The sequence below is a fragment of the Urocampus carinirostris genome, chromosome 16 (genome assembly GCF_059441175.1).
Source record: "Urocampus carinirostris isolate Australia breed hairy pipefish chromosome 16, RoL_Ucar_1.0, whole genome shotgun sequence".
Taxonomy (NCBI): domain Eukaryota; kingdom Metazoa; phylum Chordata; class Actinopteri; order Syngnathiformes; family Syngnathidae; genus Urocampus; species Urocampus carinirostris.
Window position 1 is genome coordinate 16,954,329 of NC_142364.1, and position 21,299 is coordinate 16,975,627.

Genomic DNA, 21,299 nt, shown 5'->3' on the forward strand with positions numbered 1-21,299 from the left:
AAGACTGAATTGGAGTGGTTGGGTCTAGACTACCAGTTTCATGTTTTCTAAATGCTGATGATGCTCCATATGTTTCGAGCACAGGAAAAGTAGTAAACAGAGTTTGTGGGGCAGTTGTTATTCCTACATAAGATGTTGAAGACCTTTTTGAAATGTTTGGAGCCAGTCCACTTGTTTTTCTACTTGTGGATGACCATAGGGAAGAATTTGTCTGATCTGGTAAGTGATTTGTTACTGGTGGAATATGTGTAGACTTGATAGCTGGGGTTGACAGGAAGATATTTGTCTGTCCTGATGCATATGTTGTAGATTTGATTGAGGTGGATGAAGCTAGACCGTTGGTTGACAAAAGGTTAATCAAAGATTGACCTGACATGGTTGGTGTGCTTTGGGACAAACCATTTTTTTCGGATGTATTATGAGCTGGGGATATAACAGCTAAACTTGGGGCTGTAGACTTTGTGATTTCAAGTGTTTCTTTTATTTGGGAAGTAGTACCATGCATTGCTGATGATTGAGTTACTGGTACTTGAAATGGTCTTGTGGATCCATTATAAGACACGGTAGTAAGGATGGCAGTGCTTTCAGGTTGTGTCAAAGGCAATGCAGTAGACATTGTAAAAGGGGTGGAGGCAGTTACGGTTAAAGGACTTTTTCTCTGGGTAAAGTTTATCAGCTTGGTATAGAATTGGCTTTTTGTGTTAACTAGAGTTGGAAAAGTAGACATTGAAAGTGAATTTGTTACTTTAGCAGTTGCAGGTGTGGGGGTGGTTGTGGATACAGGGCTAAGAACAGAATTGATCATTGAAGGAGATGTGGTTAGGAAAAGTGAAGTTTGAGCAAGAGAAGTTGTGGTCCAATAAGTGGTTGCGAATAATGAATTTGTGACTTTAGAATTAGTCATAGGTGAAGATGGGACTAGGGATACAGAAGATGAAGTTGTAGGAGTTTTTCTTGTGACTGCAGCATGAGTAGTTTTTGTGGGTGCATAACGTACTCTAGTGGCTGGATCCGACCTCATGCCATTGGAATGGGTGGTTGGGATTACAGCAGTTATTCGCACACGTGTTGACACATATGTTGAAGGTATCGTAGATATTGCAGCAGATGCAGTGGCAGTAGGATAGCTGGTTCTGGTTATACTCATCACGGTTGGAGAGTGAGACATAAGGGACTGTGTAGTTTTATTTCCAGTGGGTAAGGATGTTGAGGGTTTGGCTTCACTTAGAGTAAATGCCGTTGTGGCAAAAGAATTTGTTGGTACAACAGAAATATTTGAGGTAAACATCTTAGTTATAGCTCTCACTGTAGTTGAAGGCATTTGACTTGATGTGATGTGAGGTGTGGCTGTTGTGACCAGAAATGTAGTGGATGAAAGTGATACTGATTGGGATTTTGAAAGGGGAACAATGATTTGGGGTTCAGGGCTTGCATTTGGAAACGCTAAAGTAGTGGCTTGAGTAGTTTTAGGTACAAGAATAGAGGATAGAAAAATGGAAGATGTGTGCATCACATTGTTGGTTGGAGAGTTTACATGTGTTGTATGGATTGTAGTTGAGGGTAAAGCACTTGTTTTTGTAGAAGTTGGACTTAGAGTAGAAGTAAATGCAGGTATTTGGGCTGGTGCAGTAGTTTTTTGCACTTTATTAGTAGACTGAGTTGATAAAACACCTGAAATGGGTATTTGAACAAGACGTGTGGATATTGTTGGTACAATACTGCATGTTGTGGCAGAAGTAGTTGTTGGCATCATCAATGAAGTGGAAGTGCTGGTTGATGTAGTTAATTTGGTCAAAGCCTGAAATGTTAACCAAAAAGGAGGAGTTGTGATTGGAGGTAAATTTGATGTTAATGTAGGGTTTGATGCATGTGTGGGTTCAGGTTTTATGGTTGGTATAATTGAAATAGTCGCCTGAGTAGTTGTGGATAAAGATGTAAATAAAGACTGAGCAGATGTAGATGCGGGCATACTTGGGGTGGGAACAAGGGCTTTAGTGTTTGTGGAAATATTAAAAATTGACGTTTCTTTAGTTAAGTGGGTTTTGGGTCCAAGAGTCAAAATAGGGAAACCTAGATAAGTAGCTGGCAAAGTTGTGGATGCAGCAATAGATAAAGATGAGGTAGTTGAGGGACTTATATTTCGAGACAAAGAAGAAACTATGTGTCGAGGATTGTTGGTTGTAGGTATTTTCTTTAAGGATACGATTGTGGGAACAGCAGTAGATAACACAGTAGGGGTAGTTGTGCTCAATGTAGTTCCGATTGATGTGGTTGGGGAACTTGCAGTAGCTAATGTTTGTGGAGGGCCCAAGGTTGTTATGAGATCAATTCTTCTGGTCAGCCCTGGTGAGCTGTTGGGATGTCTAGGATTTAGAGAAATAGTACGGTTAACATCCACAACAAAGTTAGTCTTAGGTATTTTAACTGTGGTGAGAGGAGTGGTTGTGGGAACTGTAGAAGAGGTTGTAGTTTTTATTTTTTTAGAAGCAGTAGTGATCACTGTGGATGGAGATGAGCTTGCTGACAAAACAGTCCTCTTTTTCAAAACTGCAATCGTGAAAAAAACAGGCATTGTTTTTTTAGCAGATGTAGTCAGGACAGATGTAATGGCTGCAGTACTTGTGATAGGAGAAACTGTTTGATATGTGGTGGACGTTGTGGCTATGGACCCTGGTCTGGTTGAGGATGCAGAAATTGTTGGTAGAGGAACAGCAAAAGAGGTAGATTTAACAGTAGTTACAACATGAGGTGTGGACATGAGCACTGTATTTCTTGTAGAAGGAACAGTCCCTGTGAATGAGGTATGGGTGGAAGTTAATGCAGCAGTAGATATTACTTTGTAAAATGCAGGAATAGTTATATTTTGAATGGATGTATCAGGGGTTCCTAAAGGGGCAAGGGAGGTTATGACTCCAGGACTCGTAATTGGTAAGACTGAAATAGTGGCCTGTGAAAATGGGGGTTCAGGAGTAGATAGGTTGGGTATGACCGTAGAAATATGTGCCATCCTGGTTGTAATGTTTTTCATCAAAACAGTAGCAGTTGAGGTAACAGCACCAGAGTCTGTTGTGGTTTCAGTGGTTTTGCAACATGTAGTTCGGGGTGAAGAAAACTTTGTTTTGGTCAAATGTGACGTTACGGTTGTTGTATAAATTGTAGAAAATTCTGAAGGGGTTGTGATTTCATTCATAGTCAAAACAGAGGTGGTCGTGGGTACAATCTTTAAGGAAAAAGACCTAGTGGTGGGTGCAGAACCAGATGTTGACATTGCGGCAGTTCTAGTCAATTCAGTGCTTGCAGGAGTAACAGAAACACGTGGAGTTTGAAGAGGTTCAGGCAAATTTTGTTGTGGTGAGTCTGTGGAGGGTTTCATAGAAGATGAGGTGGTTGATAGAAATGATCCGGTCGTGATTAGTGATGGAGCAAAAGCAAATGACCTGGGTACATTAGAAGTCAATGTGGATTGTGAAGGGGCAAAGGTAGTTTTGGGTGAAGGATCTTTGGCTGGTGAGAGAGTCATATTGGTCTGGCCAAATGTGGGAGCGGCAGGATTTGTTGCAGTAATAGTCGTGATTGGGGCGTTCATTGTCATTTTCATAATCATAGCGGGTACAGCAGTTGATTCATCTAAAGTGGAGGTTGTTATCATGCCATAATTTGTCACTACATTAAAAGTAGTCACAGTTGATGTAACTTGGCGACGAAAAGCTTCAGATGTTGTGGTTTCAATTGTAGGTGAATTTAAAGTAGAAGTGCATGTAGCTACTACATTTGTGGTAGAAGTGCTGTCCCCTTTGGTAGATGTAGTGCCTAATGTGGGCTTAGGAACAGCTATGGTCCATGCAATCAGTGAAGGCAATACAGGAATAGAGGCAGCTAAAGGAGCTTTAACTACAGTTTGTGTTAATTTGTGTGAGTATGGTTTTATAGAAGGAACTATGGTTGTTGGTAGGATAATTTCATCTGATGGATATGTGGGTCCTTTTGTGAATGTACTTGTTGCAGAAATAATTGTATTTGGAGCAAAAGCTGTAATTTTGGAAATAATAGTGGCTGCAGCTGTTGTTGTTCCTATAGTGGTTGTTGTAGACATACGAAAAGCTGCAGAGGTTATGATTTGAGTCATAGCTAAAGTCGAACTAGAGGTGGTTGAGGGTACAATCTTTGTGGTTAAAAAAGTGGTGCTAATTGTTGAATCGGCACATGGTGTTCGATTTGGAGCAGTAATAGTTGAGGAAGTGGTTACAGGATAACCAGGAAGACATGGAACTTGAGGCACTTCTGGCAATGTTTTTGGAGGTCTGTCTGAAATAAGTTTCATAGTAGATGATGTCGTTGCTGGAAATGATTGTGTTGTTATCAAAGATGTGAAAAAAGCAGACAACAACGTGGGTACAGTAGAAGACAATATGGCTCGTGAAACCTTTGCGCTTGAATTTGAAAAACCTGCCCTAGTGATCAGAGCAGTCCCTGAGGGGTTTGTAAGCGCAGAACTTTTAGTTTGAAATGAGCCGTTCATTCGGGATGAGCTTGTTGTGGGCATCACAGTTGTCAAAAGTGCTGACGTTAGGTTGGCATCAGTCGTGGTCTCAGTGATAGTTGGAATAGTGGATACAGTGAGGAATTGAGTTGATTTTGGAGCTGAAGTGGTTATTGAGGTCGGAGATACTGTTATTGGCAATGCAGTCATTATGAAATATGTATTCATGGTGGCACTAGTTGCAGTGGACAGTCCAGTAATACTTGGCTTCTCCGATGCAGATTTTGTTGTAAGTACAACACTTGATGTTGCCACTGCGCTTGATGTAGGTCTCATAAGTGCTGTTGTATTATTGAGTATTTGAACCGCCTTCTCTGGCAAAGTATCTGTTATCAAATGAGGAGTATTTTTTTTCCTGGGAGGAGTACTTTTTAGTACAAGACTCGTAGTTGTGAGTGCATTTGGAAATGAGACAGTACTAGCAGATTGAGCTTCAGAAGTAGTTGTGAGTAAGGCACTTGTTGGAGCCACAGAAGTCATGGTTGTTGTAGATATGCTATGAAAAGCTGCAGAGTTTGTGGTTTTGGTTATAGGGGAAGTCAAAGTATATGTGTTTCTGGGTACAATCTTAGTGGCAGAAGAGGTACTGGTCATTAATGTAGAAACACAACCTGATGTTGGCATTCCAGTAGTATTAGCCAAAGCAGAGTTGGCCGCAATAGCATGAACACATGGAGCCTGAGGAGCTTTAGGAAGAATTTGAGATTGTGTGTCAGTGGAAGGTTTCATTGAAGATGAGGTGGTTGCTGGAAATAATTTAGTAATGAGCAGTGATGAGAAAAAAGCAGACGACCTTCTAGGAGTTCGAGTCACAGTTTGTGTTTGGGGGTGTGAATTAAGTTTTGTAGGAAAAAAGCGGCTATTTGACATTGCTGGAGTCATGGTTAGAGATGTGATGGATGCAGAAATCAACCCAAGGAAATTAGAAATAGATGTGGCTGGCGAAGGAACTACGGTTGTTGAGAGTGGAATTGCATTTGATTTATACCTGGGTTCAACTGTAAATGCACTTTTTTCAGCAATAGTTGCATTTGGAACAAGAGTTGCAATTTTGGAAGCCATAATGGCTGCAACAGTTGGTGTCCCTATAGAGGTAGTTGTTTTGAACATCTGTGGAAAAGCTGCAGGGGTTCTAATTTTCCTCATTGGCAAAGTCAAAGTAGTGGTGGTTCTGGGTATAACATTTCGTGTAGAGGTAGCAGTCCTTATGGTTAGTGTTGGCTTTACAGTAGTAATAGTCAGGAAAGTGGTTGCAGGATAACCAGGAGCACAAGGAGCTCGAGGCGCTTCAGGCAATATTTGTGGTGGTCTGCCTGGATATAGTTTTGTAGAAACTGAGCTAGTTGCTGGAAGTGATCTGGCGGTGATCAGTGAGGGTAACAAAGTAGACATGAACCTAGGTATAGCAGAAGACAATGTGGGTTGTGAAGAGGATAATGTGGTTTTGGGTGAAGGATAAATGTCCCGTGAGAATGTTATTCCAATTGATCCATGTGATCCGGCAGTAAATGCTGTTGAAAGAAATGCTTCGGTTGGAGCATGAATTGGTCTTTTTTGAGAATTAGTGGAGGTTATTATTGGTAAATAACTTGTGGTTCCAGCCGTAGTAGTCCTGGCTGTGGTCAAAAGTGTAGGTAATGTTGCAGAGGTTATTTTTTCAGTTGTAGGTGAAACCAAAGCAGAGATAGTTATGGATGAAATTGTTTTGGTAGAGGAAGCAGTGGTCTTCATGGTAAAATCAGTTGACAATGTTGGCATTGCAGTAGTTAAGGTCAAGGCAGTGGTTACAGAATTAACTTGAGCACATGGAGCTTGAAGACCTACAGCCTCAGTTTGTGGTTTGTTGTCAGAGTACGGTTCTGATGGAGATGATGTGGCTTTCGGCAATGCTGTAGTAGTGGTCAGGAATGTGACAAAAGCAGAAGACATCATGGATTTAGCAGGAGTTAAAGCCGCTTGTGAAGGGGCTGATATGGTTTTAGGTAAAAAATGAAAGGCTGGTGAAAGTTCAATTTTGCCTAATAAAGATGTGGTTGCGGCAGTAAATGAAGTTGTTGTTGATAAAGTTTTGGTAGGAACCTCATATGCCTCTTCATTTTGCACAGTGGCTGCAGCAGTTGGTGCTCCATAAGTAGAAGTTGTTATGGGGACACTTTCAGCTTTGCGAATAGTGGTAACCGTCTTTGTAGTAAGCATTGGAAAATAAGTTGTCCTTATTTTAGGTTTAGCATATGATGTTGGCACACCTGCAGTTGTAGTCCTGGCAATTCTTGCATTCAAGGCATGATTAGCAGCAGCACACCGAGCCGGAGAAAGTTTAGGCACATTCTGTGGTAATGTGGCTGCATGCGTTTTTGTAGGAGATGCGGATTTTTTGGGCGATGCGGCTGTGGAGGTCAGAGATCTGACAAAAACAGGCTTCGATGTGGATCCAGAAGTTGATGGGGCTTGTAAAAGGGTTGATGCAATTGTGAGTAAAGGGTCTGATGTTGATGAGAACGTAGTATCGGTCAATGGATGTGTGGGGGAAGTAATAAATGAAGTTGTTGCATGAGTAGTTGTGTTTGTAACAGTAAATGGCATTTTGGTGGCTGCAGTGGTTGCATCAGTTTGCGCTCCGGTAGTGGCACTTGGTAACGTAACATAACTCATGGCTTCAGTTAGAATGTTCATGGTTGTTGTCGAAAGCATAGGAAAGGCAGCGGCGGTTGTGATTGCAGTTGTAGGTGAAATCAGAGTAGAAGTTATTGTGGGTTCAGTCTTTGTCGTAAAAGTAGAGCTCCTCATGGTATGAGCAACACTTGACTTTGGCTTTGCAGCACTTATAGCTGAGGTAGTCGTTGCAGGCAATACAGGATTAGCTTGAGCACACAGCACTTTAGGGACTTTAGGCAAAGCGTGTGGTGGTGTGTCAGAGTACATTTTTGTGGTCGGAATTGTGACAAAAGCAGAAAACATGGGTACAGAAGAAGTTACGGTAGAGCTGGTTATGCTTAAAGCAGTTGCGGTTGTTTTGGGGAAAAAAGGTGTGTTTAGTATCTTTGTAGTCATGTTTGAAATATTGACTGTTGGTACTGGAGTATTTCTGCTTGTCAAAGGTAAGGTTACTGTGACCAATTCAGGAGCAGTGGATCTGGACTTTGGATATGTTTGGTTAGTCCTTGGAACAGGACTCGTGACGCCAGTGATCAAAGAAGATGTGCTTGTGGTCATCATAGATCTAGAAAGCAGAGTTAGGCCTTTAGCGGTTGTAATTCCCGTCGATACCATAATAGGAGATGTGGTGGTGGGATCATGGTTTTTGCATAAGATATTTGCTACTAACTGTGGTAGGGGCATAGTAGGAGGTGAGGTCAAAGAAATAATTGAGGACCTTGTAGTTGTCGACATAGGAGTGGTTAACACAACTGCATTAGTCAAAGACTGTTTTGTTGTAATTATTTCAGGACTTAATGGTATTGGTAAAGGAGTTGTGGTTGCAGAACGTTTAGTTGTGGGCTCAAGAGTTGAGGTAGAAGCGGGGTTGGTCATGGTCACTGAAGTATTGGAAAATGCAGCCAATAAGGTGATGAAAGAAGGAGTCTCAGTTAATTTGTTCAATAACAAGGATGAAGTGATGCCAGGTGTGGAAATTGAGGTTGAGGACAAAGAGGTCATTTTTGTTTTTGAAAGTCGACTTGAGATTGCAGAAAGTGTAGTTTTAGTAGCAGAATAGTCTTCAAGTAGTTGTAGAGTATAAGGGATTTTGTGTAAAGGCGCTGTGGATGGGGAGATTGTTGACATCACTCTAGTTGGGGCATACAGATTAGCTTTCAAGGTATTTGGAGCAGGCATGGCTTTTGTAAAAGGAGCAATCGTTGAAGATGGCGATGCTGTTAAGGAGGCGACATGAAATTGTGAAATTGTTGCAGCAAAGTGCACTGCAGTTGTTTCTAAAAGACGCTGCTGCGTTGTCTCAGAACTTGGTTCTTTAGTTATAGCATTTATTGTAGCAACATTATCAGTCAAGCTTTCGCAGTCAGGCAGAGGGGTACTTGTTTCGGCATGGGGTCTTGTTGCCAGACCACTCAATTGAGTCGGTGCAAGACCATCCTCTGAGAGACGCTGTTGCGTTGTGTCAGAACATTGTTCTTTAGTTATAGCATTTACTGAACCAAAATCATTGGACAAACTTCCCAAATCAGGAGGTGGGAGAGTCGTTGCGGCACAGGGTCTTGTTGCCTGACCAGACGCACCTGATTGAGTTGGTGCAACATCCTCAGGTGTGTCCTCTGTGTTATCTTCATTAAACGGACTTGAGGGAATTTCATAATAACCCCACATTTCAAATATGGCAGAGTCTCTTTTGGATGCAGCTGTTGCAGCAATACTACATTGAGGTACCACTGTAGTTTGATAGTCACAGTGATCTTCATCCAGAACAGATCTTGGTTGAACTCTGTGTGGGGATTTACTGTATGCGTTCTTGCAAGCCGCCAGCATACTGAACATTTCTCCCCGCAACTCAAAATAAATTTCTCTCAAACATTCCTGCAAAGAAAAAAGCGGTTAAATGATGAGAGGTCTTTGTGTTCGGAAAGGATCTCATTTTAGTGTTCCTTTACCATATAGGCGGCAGTGGAGATGCGCACCAACGCAAAACCTGCCACCACCGTGTTGACCACAGAATGGACTTGACAGCGACGATCAACATCTTTGACCCTCAGCACTTTGGAGCCCAAAGGCAGCCGAACCAGGATTTGCGTGGGTCTGCAGAGGATTGAGGTGGGTGTCGGACTTGGGGCAGTGGCAGGATCTTCGCATGAAGCCAGTGCCTTCACACTGGAGTGCAGCACATTGTCAAAATAAAAGACCTCGAGCTGGTGGAAATGTCTTTCATTTGACACCTGACAAGAAAATGTTTGCTGTTACAAAGGCTTTCTTTTATAATCTGTATTAATTAAGCATCAAACGTAGTCACCTCAATAGATATGCTATGACAGCTGAGCAAAAACTTAATTGTGGGATTTTTTAGGTAATTTGCTAAGGGGCCAGAGGACTGTGTTGTTGTGTACAGTAATCTGTCGGTCATTGCGGTTAATCGGAACCTGAACACCCTGGAATATGTAAAAAACTACAAAGTAGCAACACCTCTTCTTAAAAGCCCCCACGGGTCAGTCTTGCCTCGAGATTACGTCCTTATTTTCTTTTAGTGTAAGAAAGCGATTTAGAGAGTGGCTGTCCAGATGCACGCAAGCATTGGGTATCCACTGATTGAGCCAGGTCTGTGTCGACTAAAATGCAACCGTACCAAATATAGCGGACATACCCAATAAGACTTGCGGCTGTGATCTCAGCAGAAGGAGGTTTTACAAGGCATCAACTCAAAAGGGGCCAATTATTTTGCAACACCAACTTTTCATTTTAGCACAATGCAAAGGGTTGAATAAATTTGGTTTCTTTTCATTTTGTTGATTCTTTGAAATAAAAACTCGTAAACGTTTTAATTAGTTTGAAGCCTGAAACATGACAGTACAGATGCGGGGAACATTCGAGTTACGAAAGACTGTAGATCCGAACATTTTTTTGGGGATGTTGAAAAATATTCGGACATTGCTGTAAGTTAGGTTTTGTATTATGTGCACCTTTTTCTGAGTACAGGACAGTACTGTAGTGCTTCTTTCCGCCGCTACCGGCGTGTGGTGGTGCTGTGAGAGCTCACCCACACCATCCACCCCGAAGAAATCCGCTTCCTCTTCATAGTTCGTGTGTAAACATTTTATACTGTATCTCCAGCGGGCTGAGAACTTTGACATTTTTATTGTTTATTTTTTCGTGCAGCCATTCAATACGGTGGTTGTAAAGTGTAAAGACGAGGCAAGCCATTTCTTTTGAAATGAAAGTGGAATAAGTAAGCCTGATTCGGTTGAGAAAATGGTTAGATCGCTTTTTTCCGGCCACTTTTTACAACGGATGAGGAAGTCGTTTAACTCTTGAAGCCCATCTTACAAAAGTTATAGTGCATATTATTTTATGAAATATTAATTTTTAGTACAAAACAATACACGTTACTTATACAAGCCTAAAACATATTTATATAAACCTTAAACATACAAAATATAGCACTGAAGCAACTTACGAACAAATTCAACTAAGGAACTATCTCGTTCCTATGTAGGGCAGTGTCTGTATGTCAAAACGTTTTTTGTGGGAGCAAATAATTTGCAAGGCACTGTTGTTTGATTTGGTTTTCCTTTAAATATTGTGCTTGCTTATATATGCAAAAAATGTCTTGCCTGAAATATATATCAATTTAATTTCAAATACCGAGCACACATAAGCCATTGCTTCCATTTACCAGCAGCTGAAGATGAGGGCTATCGTAGGGCAGCTTGATCAGCAGCACCGGACCGAACCTCCGAACGGAAGCAGCAGAGCTGTCAGGCAGTGTCAGCAGCAGAGTTCCATCTGCATAAACCCGAGCGCAAAACGTTTACATGTGCCCTTTGAAGCGGAACCGAAAGCTGAATCAGATTCTGAAGGCACTTACCCGCCAGCCGCGGTTCAGACTTCTTGGCCAGGTAAAAACGGACCCAAAGGCTGGCGTCTCTGCAGAGGAACTGCGGCCGGGTCAGGTCCAAAGAACCTTCATGTCCTGACACTGTAGTGCGCATATAAGACAACGTTTGGAATCCAACATTGTAGTGATAGGAGTTCTCACTCTCTTTAGAGGATGAGCTGTTTCGGCTCAGCCCACTAGAAAGAGCAGTCTCTTTTGGCTACCAAACGGCTCTTTAGATTGTTTTAGTTGCTTTAAACCAGGGATTTCAAACTCAATTTTGGCTCTTGGGCCAGATCCAGACTTTCTGTTCTGAGGTGGGCCAGATCAGTAAAAGAATGTCACCTCCAAATTTTGAGCAGTATTTATGAATATTATACTTTGTTATTCAGCCTACATTAGTAAGCTATCCTACATATAATCACAGATGTCCCTTCGTAAACTTCAGTTGGTCCATAACTCTGCTGCACGCATCATCACTAAAACCCCCTCTCGCGGTCAAATCACCCCTCTCCTTCAGCAACTCCACTGGCTCCCAATCTCCCATTGAATCAACTACGAAATCCTGCTCTACACCTACATGGCCATTCATAACCTTGCTCCATCCCACACACTCAGATGATCCTCCTCCATCTCACTTTACACCCTGCCCTCGGCTCCATGGCGAGCAGAGCTTTCAGACGCTCTGCCCCCCAGCTCTGGAACTCATTGCCGCCTGACCTCCAAAATTTCCACTTTCAAATCCGGACTCAAAACTCACTTCTTCAGACTTGTCTATTCTTGACCATCTGCCTCACACACAGCCCCTTTCAACTATAATGTGTTTTATTGGCTTATTTATAACTTCAACTCAATGCTGCCCTCCAGCAGCCGGAGAGAAACTTTTGTTTGCATGCATTTAAAAAATAACTTTTTATAGAAACCACCGATCAATATTTTTTGGAAATACTATATACTGGTAGAGCCGGATTGAATCATCCAGCGGACCGGGTCCCGCCCGCGGCCTTTTGATATGCCTGCTCTAATCTTTATATGACCAATTATGATGTTACATTATGCACAAAAAGACTTAGAAAGCAGGAAATAGACAAATTAAATAAAGACGAGAAAAAAAGACACAACAAAACAACAAAATAACAGAGGAAAAAAAAAGAAAGACAAAAAAAGCTAGGAAGTCAGAAATAAAAAGCAAGAAAAAAAAGAAAAGGTGTAAGAAAAGAAAAAGCTTGGGAAAAAAAAAGAATACATACATCAATCATATACTATACATATTTTGGATAATTTTACTAAAGAAGATTAATATATCAAGTGTTACTTTGGGTATTATATGTTATAGGAGTCACTAGTGATACAAGTTGGAAACATAATTTTTTTATTTTGTAAATTTCCTTTGTGTGGGGAAGTTTCGGTTTTGCCGTTTTGATTTTAAATACGAATGTTTCCCCTGCAAGGTAAAAATATGGAATAGGGTTAGGACATAAAATCTTTGCCTTCACCCAACTCCCTTTTGGCACATGTGTAAAGGTATTCCCAAATTCTAAAACGTTCAAAATGTGAGGTAATCGCATATGTTTTTTTGCATAATATATATTTCAGCTGTATATATATCATTTTTCGAGATAATGGATTTTGAAGATAGCGTGTCCCGTCTTCAACTTCCTGAGCTGTGACGTCACGTGAGGAACACATGCACCCTATTGAGTTACGTGTTAATTAGCAAAGAGGCTTTGAGTGTTTTACAACAAGTTTTGGTATTTTTTTTGTGGAGAATGCTTAGGTGTTGCGTTTCGGGTGGATGCCGTCATGGTACGACAATGGGTGAGCAGCCAAAAAGGTGCCAACCGACAAAAACGACACATAAATGACACATGGAGAGCTAACTGGGGCTATCCAGGAACGATCAACGAAACAGGGTCACAGCCTCGGCGGAAAAACGCGAGGCTGGCTGATTGAAAACATGCAGTGAGCAGCCGGTTAACCGGGAATCAGCAACAAAAAACGGCTATGGTGACAAACGCGATGCTGGTCGTAAATAAACCAAGGGACACGGCAAAATTGCCGCTTAAGCCAGGTGAGCTAGCCAAACAAAACAGTGTGTGGCCAATGAGCGCCAAACAAGAACATACATATCAGGATGCCCCCGGCAGCTCCGACGCTAACGGGGAGTCAGACGGAAAATATCATACATTCCGCAACACACGCGGCAAAAAGCCACAATTGCCTACCTAAAATGAGGCGAAGGCAAACGAGAAATGCACTCTGTAACAACGGCAGGTAAACCCACAAAGGTTTTGAGGTCAAAGCATGCAGCACAGACAAAACTGTCACAAGGCCCCCAGTGACAGGGTAAGCAAAGTTTCAGTATCTCCTCACAGAAATGAAAAATGCTAAATCTCTGCGAACCACAATTACTGTCTGTTTCGGAGCTGCATTACATGTTGTATTAATGGGATTCGCCATTTTAAAAATGTGTTCCTTCAATGACTGCATAGCTCTGCAGCAAAAAAACTAGATGGATCCACTTTGAGACCAAATTTCTCGAATTAGCTGATTTTTTAAATATTTTGGAACATATTTTCATAATCGTGAGGAGGAACACTTCATGTTCTGTGCCTGGCCGGAAAAAAAAATGTGGTCTTAGGGAATACCTTTAAAGGGATTACAAAAGACCTTTTTTCAATTAGGCACAGAACGTGTAATGTTCCTCCCTGTGATCATGCAGATATGTTCCATAATATTCCACGCACCATATATTTCAAGAAATTAACTCTCAAAGTAGACAGTTTGACCTCATATACCCCAAAGCTGTGACGTCACTGGAAGACAACAAGGACCAAAACAATGGCGGGTCCCCGTTGAAAAACCGACGGAGATTGTATTAAACAGTGAATGCATAGCGCTCATTTTTGCCTGTAGGAATTGGAACTTTGCTTACCGTGCCGATGGACTTCTCACTGTTTTGTCCGGGTTGCGTGCTTGATCATCAAAAGTTGTATGCGGTAAGTTTAGATGCAGTTATGTACAGCCTGTGTTCCTTTTTTGCGCTTGCCTCCATTTGGGTGTGTGATTGTGACTTTTCCTTATGTATCTTTCACCGCGTGTCTTGCAATTTATATTATGTTGTCCAGATAGCTGCCCCGCTAGAGCGCAGGCTACCAAAGGCTTCATGGTTAGCCCTATTAGCTGGCTAGCATGACACGCTACTCGTTTTTCCCCTGGCTGTGTTCGTGTTTGTTGCCGTAGTTTTTTTGTTGTTGTTGTTGGCTCCCGCTTATCTTGGCTGCTTACTGCATGTTTTTGGTTGGCCAAACTCCCATTTTTCCAGCAATCGGTCCCGGTTAGCCATTTTTAGCATCTATCTAGCCTGCCGTGTCCCGGCTTGTTTAGCCTCTGTTGTGTTTAGTTCTCTGTGTTATTTTTTGCCATTTTGATCCATTTTGGCCGCTTGCCATTTGTCGTACCGTTGCTCCACCCCCCTGTGACACAACGCCCTAGGCATTTTTCACTACCAGAACTTTGCTTAAAACACTCAAACCCTTTTCAAGTAATTAACAGGCTGGCTTGCTAGGGTGCTGTTGTTCTTCACATGACATCAGGGCTCATGAAGTCAAAGACTTTCGGAAAATAATGGGAATATACCAATGACATATAAATAGGTTTTATGCAATAACATGGACCCTTCAACCCTCATGGCATCCGTTTTTGTGACAATGTATGTCAGCGTACATTATCTGGATGTGAACTTAAGTATGACAACTCAGCCATTTATGAATATATTTTACTTCCAACCACTCAAAATCTTCAGTGGTACCGGATCTATCCATACACATATTGTTTATTTATTCATTTGTTCACCAGCTACCCTCAGCCCCTTAGGACAATACAAGTCCTACAGTGACTACTGTATAATGAAAACTATCTGAACTGTATACATAAACAGATTCAGCTTACAGGTGAACGTTTCATATGGCCTAAGTAGAGCTTTGAATTAGTCAAAAAAGTGCTTTTTTTCTTCAATAAATGCCTTTTTTGGGACAATAGCAATTCCCCCAAAAACCTTGCGCAATTCATGTCAGGTTACATTATTCGGACATGAACTTGAAGTGTGATCACTGAGCCATTAATGAATATTTTTAGACTTTCAATATTTTGTGGCACCAGATGTTTCTAGACAGACAGACAGACAGACAGACAGACAGACAGACACAATGTGTGTGTATATATATATATATATATATATATATATATATATATTTTTATTTATTTATTTATTTTTCTTTTTTTTTTCTCTTTTATGTATTCATTTATTTACCCTCTCCCCTAGTGCAAGTCCTAAAAGTATTTACTGGTATAAAGAAAACTAACTGAACTCTATATACACATACAGGGTTGGTACACTTTTTTTCATGGCTTAATTCAAGCCCTTTTAAGGACTGCCAAAGACAAATTTTCCAAAATCTCCAGTACCATTAAAAGAAAAAATCCAGTGTGAATCATGCCGAGTGAAGTCACATTCATTTGTACAGCCCTAAATCACAAAGTGTCTCAAAGGACTGCATAAGCCACAAATACACTGTCGCTTGATCTGAAACCGACATTTAATTTGCAGAGCCACAAATATATCTGATGCACATAGGCAATTTTTAATCTTGTGTGTGCATTTATCAAGACGTATGAATTTTAGATTTTGAGTAAATTACGAATATATTTGCAGTGTCCGAAACTCATGACAAAAAGTTACCGGACACCAGGGCAGAAAGCTCTGAAAAGTTGCCTGCCCCATTTTTCACAACTTGCAACATAATAAGACGACTAATCGCAAAAAACACATTGTTGCAAAGTATTAAGGCTTGACAATCATAATATATAACAGAACAACACTTTAAAATTAAGTTTATTATAAATCCACTTATAACATTCATTGCATGTATATGACATCGCTGTTTTCCATCAACCATCAGTTTGTACCTGTATTTACTCATCTTCATTCATGCAATGTTTGCGTTGCATCGTCTGCTACAAGCCACGTGAACTCCTCTTTCCACGATGCTTTTAATGTACGTTTACGTTTTGTAGCGTCATCAATTTTGTCCGCTTCTTTTGAATCTTCTGCGGCTGAAGTTTTGGTTTGATTCCTAACTACTTATCGATTTTTCTTGTCTTCTCTGTGCATCTACTTTGGAAAATGATATGCAAATGCACGACATTATAACGCTCGGGAAAGTCTGGAAGCACCAAGCTATTCGATTTGATTTTCTCTTGAAAAAGTTGCCGGCCGCCCGGGCGGAGACGTTTGGTAAGATGTATGCCCGGAGTAAAAAATGCACGCCCAAGGGCGTTCGGGCAGACGTTATTTTAGACGCTGATATTTGTTTTCGAGACAAATCTCTCCTATATAGTGTTGGGTAATATGTAGCTTACATTTTCAGTTGCAGGGAGTTATTCAGTAGAATTTAACACTACCCTAAAGGTGGGGTTTGATGCGTCCTTAAAGCCAATGACAGATATTTGTCCATTTGTCTCTTTCATTGAAAGTACAACAAAAGATGAAAGTGTATATAATATGTTCCTGCATTCAGGGTAGGGGAGCAACGGAATACAGGTAGCGGTGTTACAAAGTTAGGATAATTTAAAAATGAAATTGTATTCTGTCACAGTTAAAGAAAATAAGGACGTTTTTAAATTAGTTACGTTTCGTTAAAATAAGGATTATTTTGCAGAATTACAATTTTACATATTTGTAATGCGCCGATAGAATTGTGTCTATGATCATGAGCAACTCATACATTGTGATGCAGGTAAAAGCACTCTGTATTTTGTTTCTCCGTCAATGTAGCACTCATTTTGTTAAATTGGCGTGAGCCTGCAGTTTCGTGAGGGCAGCACAGTTGCATGCTACTGATGCATTCAGGAACATTTAGTAAATATTTATGTCTTTGTGTAGTTCTTTAGTTAATTGGTGTTCTTAATCACTACACAATCACTGTATTGTTATATTGTGAGAATGTAAAAAATTTGAACTTGGACACAAGACATCCCAGAGTTTAATGGAAATTAAGAAGATTTGGTGTCTTAAAAACAATATTTGGTTTTTAATGTTCTTTTTATATAAACTAAAACAGACCATATCTTGACTGCCATGTGAACTAGAATGTTTAATTTCTGCTTAATAAACTACTACATGGTTAGAATGTAAGCACTTATTCTGTTGGACTACAAAACCTTGTTTTCCCTCCCATTATCTTGATAAGGTTACATTATTTATCTTAAACCAAATTTAGTATTCGTGTTTATGAATATTTTGTTTTTTATTCGCAAAATTTACATTGGAGAAGGGGGCGGCACGGCGGCAGAGTGGTTAGCGCGTCCGCGGCACAGTTCTGAGGTCGTGGGACGAATCCAGCTACCTGCCTTCCTGTGCAGAGTTTGCATGTTCTCCCCGTGCTTGCGTGGGTTTCCTTCGGGCACTTTGGTTTACTCCCACATTCCAAAAAAACATGCATGTCAGATTAATTGGACAGAATGAGTCGTCTGTCTCTATGTGCCCTGCGACTGGCTGGCAACCAGTTCAGGGTGTCCCCTTCCCACTGCCCCAGGATAGCTAGGATGGGCTCCAGCACCCCCGCGGCCCTACCGAGGATAAGCGGTGCAGATAATGGATGGATGTATTAAAGTAATCAAATCACATGACTGCAACATTATGGTCTTTGGATTACGCCACAGACTATTTTCCAAGATGTAACTAGTAAGTATCGGATTACAACCCTACCAAGCTTTCCTGCATTCCACAAGGGTTAAATATTGTATTATTGTATTGTACTGCTGTTTTTTTGTGTACAAATAGTTGATTGTTTCCTTTTGTTAATGATAAATGAAGTGGGGTGCAGGATTTGAAAACTTAAGGTTGAAATCCTGACTTTAAACCAGGAGGTGAAAGCAGAGTAACATGATTTGCGTGCATTTCTTAAATGCACTTCTTTTTCTCATCTTTTTGGGGTTTGTTCCGCGCCGAACAGGCCTGATAAAAGTAAGAAAAGCAGATAGGCGCAATGGAAAATAAAGCATAAGGGCTCTTTGAACTCAGTTGGGCATCGTCATACCTGTCAACCTGTACGTTTTTGCCGTACAAAGTCCGTTTATCATGCATTTTAAGACGTGTACGACGTACAAGAAAATCTGTACGGAAAAACGCGAATTTGTCAATTATGGGTACCATCCGGTATACACCGACTATCACGAAACGGCAAATTAATCAAGTCAAAGGAGTTCACCGCGGAAGTGTCTCTCTCGGAATCGTTTCTTTTCGTTGCAAACGAAGCGAGCGGTTTGATGCTACTGTGCGCATGCGTCTGCCGCCTGGGGATTTCCCATCATGCATCATTCCGATCACACGTGAACAAAGCGAAAGCAGAGCAGTAGGCCTACATTACAACAAAGTTTTGAATTTTCTTGGGATACAATCATCAAGTCGCAATGGCCGAACCTGAATTAAAACGCCGTAAGTCATTCTGATCTGAAAACAACAGGCGGGGTTGATTGAGTAAATTTGAAATACATGTGTTCTTAAAAAACATCGGATTTCATGTGCTAGTTATGTAGTGAAAGGAAGTCAGTCTCTTTTTAGAGAACCGGCTTTTTCGGCTCAACTCATTAAAGAGAGCCGGCTCTCGAACGGCTCACTTGCTTTAATGCCTTATTTTACGAATTATTATGTTGTATAAAGAAGAAAAAAAGGAGTATAAAAGGAGAAAATGAAAAAAGACAGGTTTGTGGTTATCCCTTTAATCAGTATATTACCAACAAAGATTGCAGAAAATGAATAAATAATTTGAATAAGAAAATGTATAATTTTACTTCATTATATTTGTATGTATTTTTTCCTTCTACAGTGAACGTCCAAGCTACCTAATTTTTGAACTTTTTTATAATAAACCTCATTCATGTCGAGCAACTCAGTATCTCACAACAAAATGTTAATTAACGATATATATGATATAACGAAACACATATAAAATATAACATGTTAAACTACATAAATAAACACGTTTGGGAAAAAAAACATATGGTGTAAAATTATTTTGTATTTTGTAAGGGAAAATACAACATTTTGTAAGGGCGTGGAGCCCTGGAGCTTGACAGGTATGCATCGTTGACACATACTCAATATTTAACTCTCAACTTTTTAAGGACACCTCAAACGACGCACCCCATGTTTTTGGTGCTGTGTCTAAATAAAACGCCACAAACAAATTTATTTGGGAAGCTTCCGAGATCCGGTTTGTTATTTACCTGCCATAAAGTTCCAAACGGGGACCTGGAAGAACCCCACTTGGTCGCGTGGACTCGGACGCAAATCCCAGCCGGTCCCGTCCGACGGAGAGAGGCGGACGAGAGTCACCACGGCAACCCAAAACCAGGCCCCAATCCACCGGGAGGGTCCCGACATGGTCGGGTCGGATCAGGTTTGGCGTGCTCTGGACTGCTCGGTTCGGTGGTTCGGTTTTCGAGGTGCTGCCGGTTCCGCAAGAAAGGAGGCCAAACAAGAGCCAGACGCACCTGGGATTTTTCTGAGTGAGTCTCTCGGCGCTGATTGGCTAATTGGATCCAGAAGTAGGCGTGGCTTAGTACGCTTCGGCTCCTCCAGAATTGCGGGCCAATGGAGTAGTGATGTGTCATTTGCCAACGGAACGGCTCTATGAGACGACTCTTAGAAGTTAACGACAGCGACTGGCTCCCCACAGATGATAACCGGTTTCCTTCTAAACCATAGGTGTCAAACATGCAGCCCGTGGGCGGGATCAGGTCTGTCGAGGGGTTTGATCCGGCCTGCGAGAATACGCTGAGAGAAGCACAAGAGAATAAATGACTTGGAGTTTCAAATATGTCCACTGGATGCTGCCAAAGCCAGGCACCACTCACAAAGCATCTGGAGCTGTATTTATTCCTCTTTCTCACTCCTTTTCTCTCTTTCTCTATCTCTCTCTTTCTAACTCTCTTTCCTCTCTCGCTCTTTCTACCCCTCTCTCTATTTCTTCTCTTTCTTTCTTCCTCTCCATGGTGTCTCTATTTCTTCTCTTTCTTTCTTCCTCTCCATGGTGTCTCTATTTCTTCTCTTTTCTTCTCCCTCCCCCTCTGCTTCTCAAATTCTTCACCCTCACCCTTTCTTTCTCAAGTCTTCTCTCTCTTTTTCTCTCTCTCTCTCTTGTTTCCGCTCTCTTCCTCTATGTCTCTCTGTTTTTTTTTCTCTCTCTCTCGCACTCTCTCTCACTCTCTCTATTTCTTTGACGTTGTCTGTCTCTCTAAAGCTTCTCTCATTCTCACTCTGTGTATTTTCTCTTCTTTCTCTGTCTTTCTCTTTTTCTTTTCTCTCTCTTTGTCTTTCTCTATTTCAACATGTCTTTCTCTATTTCTCTCTCTTTATCTTTATCTTTTTCTCTGTCTCTTTATTTTTTTCTCTCTTTTTCCTCTCTCAATCTCCATCACTCTCTATTTCTTTGTTCTTCCTCTCTCTCTCTCTCTCTCTCTCTCTCCCTCTCCCTCTCTCTCTCTCTCTCTAATTCTTCTCTCTTTCTCTCTCTGTGTTTTGTTCTCTCCTTTCTCTGTCTTCTTCTTTTCTCTCTTTTTCCCTCTCACTTTCACTCTGGGGCAGCACGGCGGCGCAGTGGTTAGCGCTTGTGCGGCACAGTTCATGTCATGGGAACCTGTCGTGGGTTCAAATCCAGCTCCAGACTTTCTGTGCGGAGTTTGTATGTTCTCCCCGTGCTTGCGTGGGTTTCCTCCGGGCACTCCGGTTTCCTCCCACATTCCAAAAACATGCATTTCAGGTGAATTGGCCGGTCCAAATTGTCCCTAGGTGTGAATGAGCGAATGAGTCGTCTGTCCCCGTGTGCCCTGCGATTGGCTGGCAACCAGTTCAGGGTGTCCCCTGCCCACTGCCCGAAGATGGCTGGGATGGGCTCCAGCCCCCCCGCGACCCTAATGAGGATAAGCGGTACGGCTAATGAGATGAGATGAGACTTTCACTCTGTCTTTCTCTCTTTCTCTTTCTTTCTCTCTGACTTTTTTTGTCTCTTTTTTTATCTCACTCTCTTGCTCCACATTCTCTCACCTTCTCTCTTTATCTCTTTGATTTACTAGTCCGGTGTTGTGCCCTTTTCCGACTCCTCTGCAGATTCCTCCCCCCCTCGCGTGAACGCGCATTCTGCTATTCTGCTGCGCTTC

The 21,299-nt window shown here is 41.5% G+C and overlaps 1 protein-coding gene across 1 annotated transcript; it reads right to left on the bottom strand.

Annotated features, from left to right (window-relative positions):
- Positions 1-179: 179 nt before the first annotated feature.
- Positions 180-19,589, bottom strand: LOC148350466 (uncharacterized). Its single transcript, XM_088320011.1, has 7 exons — positions 19,368-19,589; positions 11,070-11,180; positions 10,878-10,987; positions 9,145-9,426; positions 8,776-9,070; positions 1,720-1,798; positions 180-330 (listed from the first exon to the last, which is right to left on the bottom strand). The coding sequence occupies exons 1-7, from the start codon at positions 19,522-19,524 to the stop codon at positions 180-182; spliced, it is 1,185 nt and encodes a 394-aa protein (XP_088176137.1). The 5' UTR covers positions 19,525-19,589.
- Positions 19,590-21,299: the final 1,710 nt, after the last annotated feature.

Excerpts from the sequence above, each read along its gene's own strand:
- LOC148350466 (XM_088320011.1), bottom strand. The coding sequence starts at position 19,524 with ATGTCGGGACCCTCCCGGTGGATTGGGGCCTGGTTTTGGGTTGCCGTG. Across the intron at positions 11,181-19,367 it reads CGTTTGGAACTTTATGGCAG|TGTCAGGACATGAAGGTTCT; the intron begins GTAAATAACAAA and ends TGCGCACTACAG. Across the intron at positions 9,071-9,144 it reads TCTCCACTGCCGCCTATATG|GAATGTTTGAGAGAAATTTA; the intron begins GTAAAGGAACAC and ends TTTTCTTTGCAG.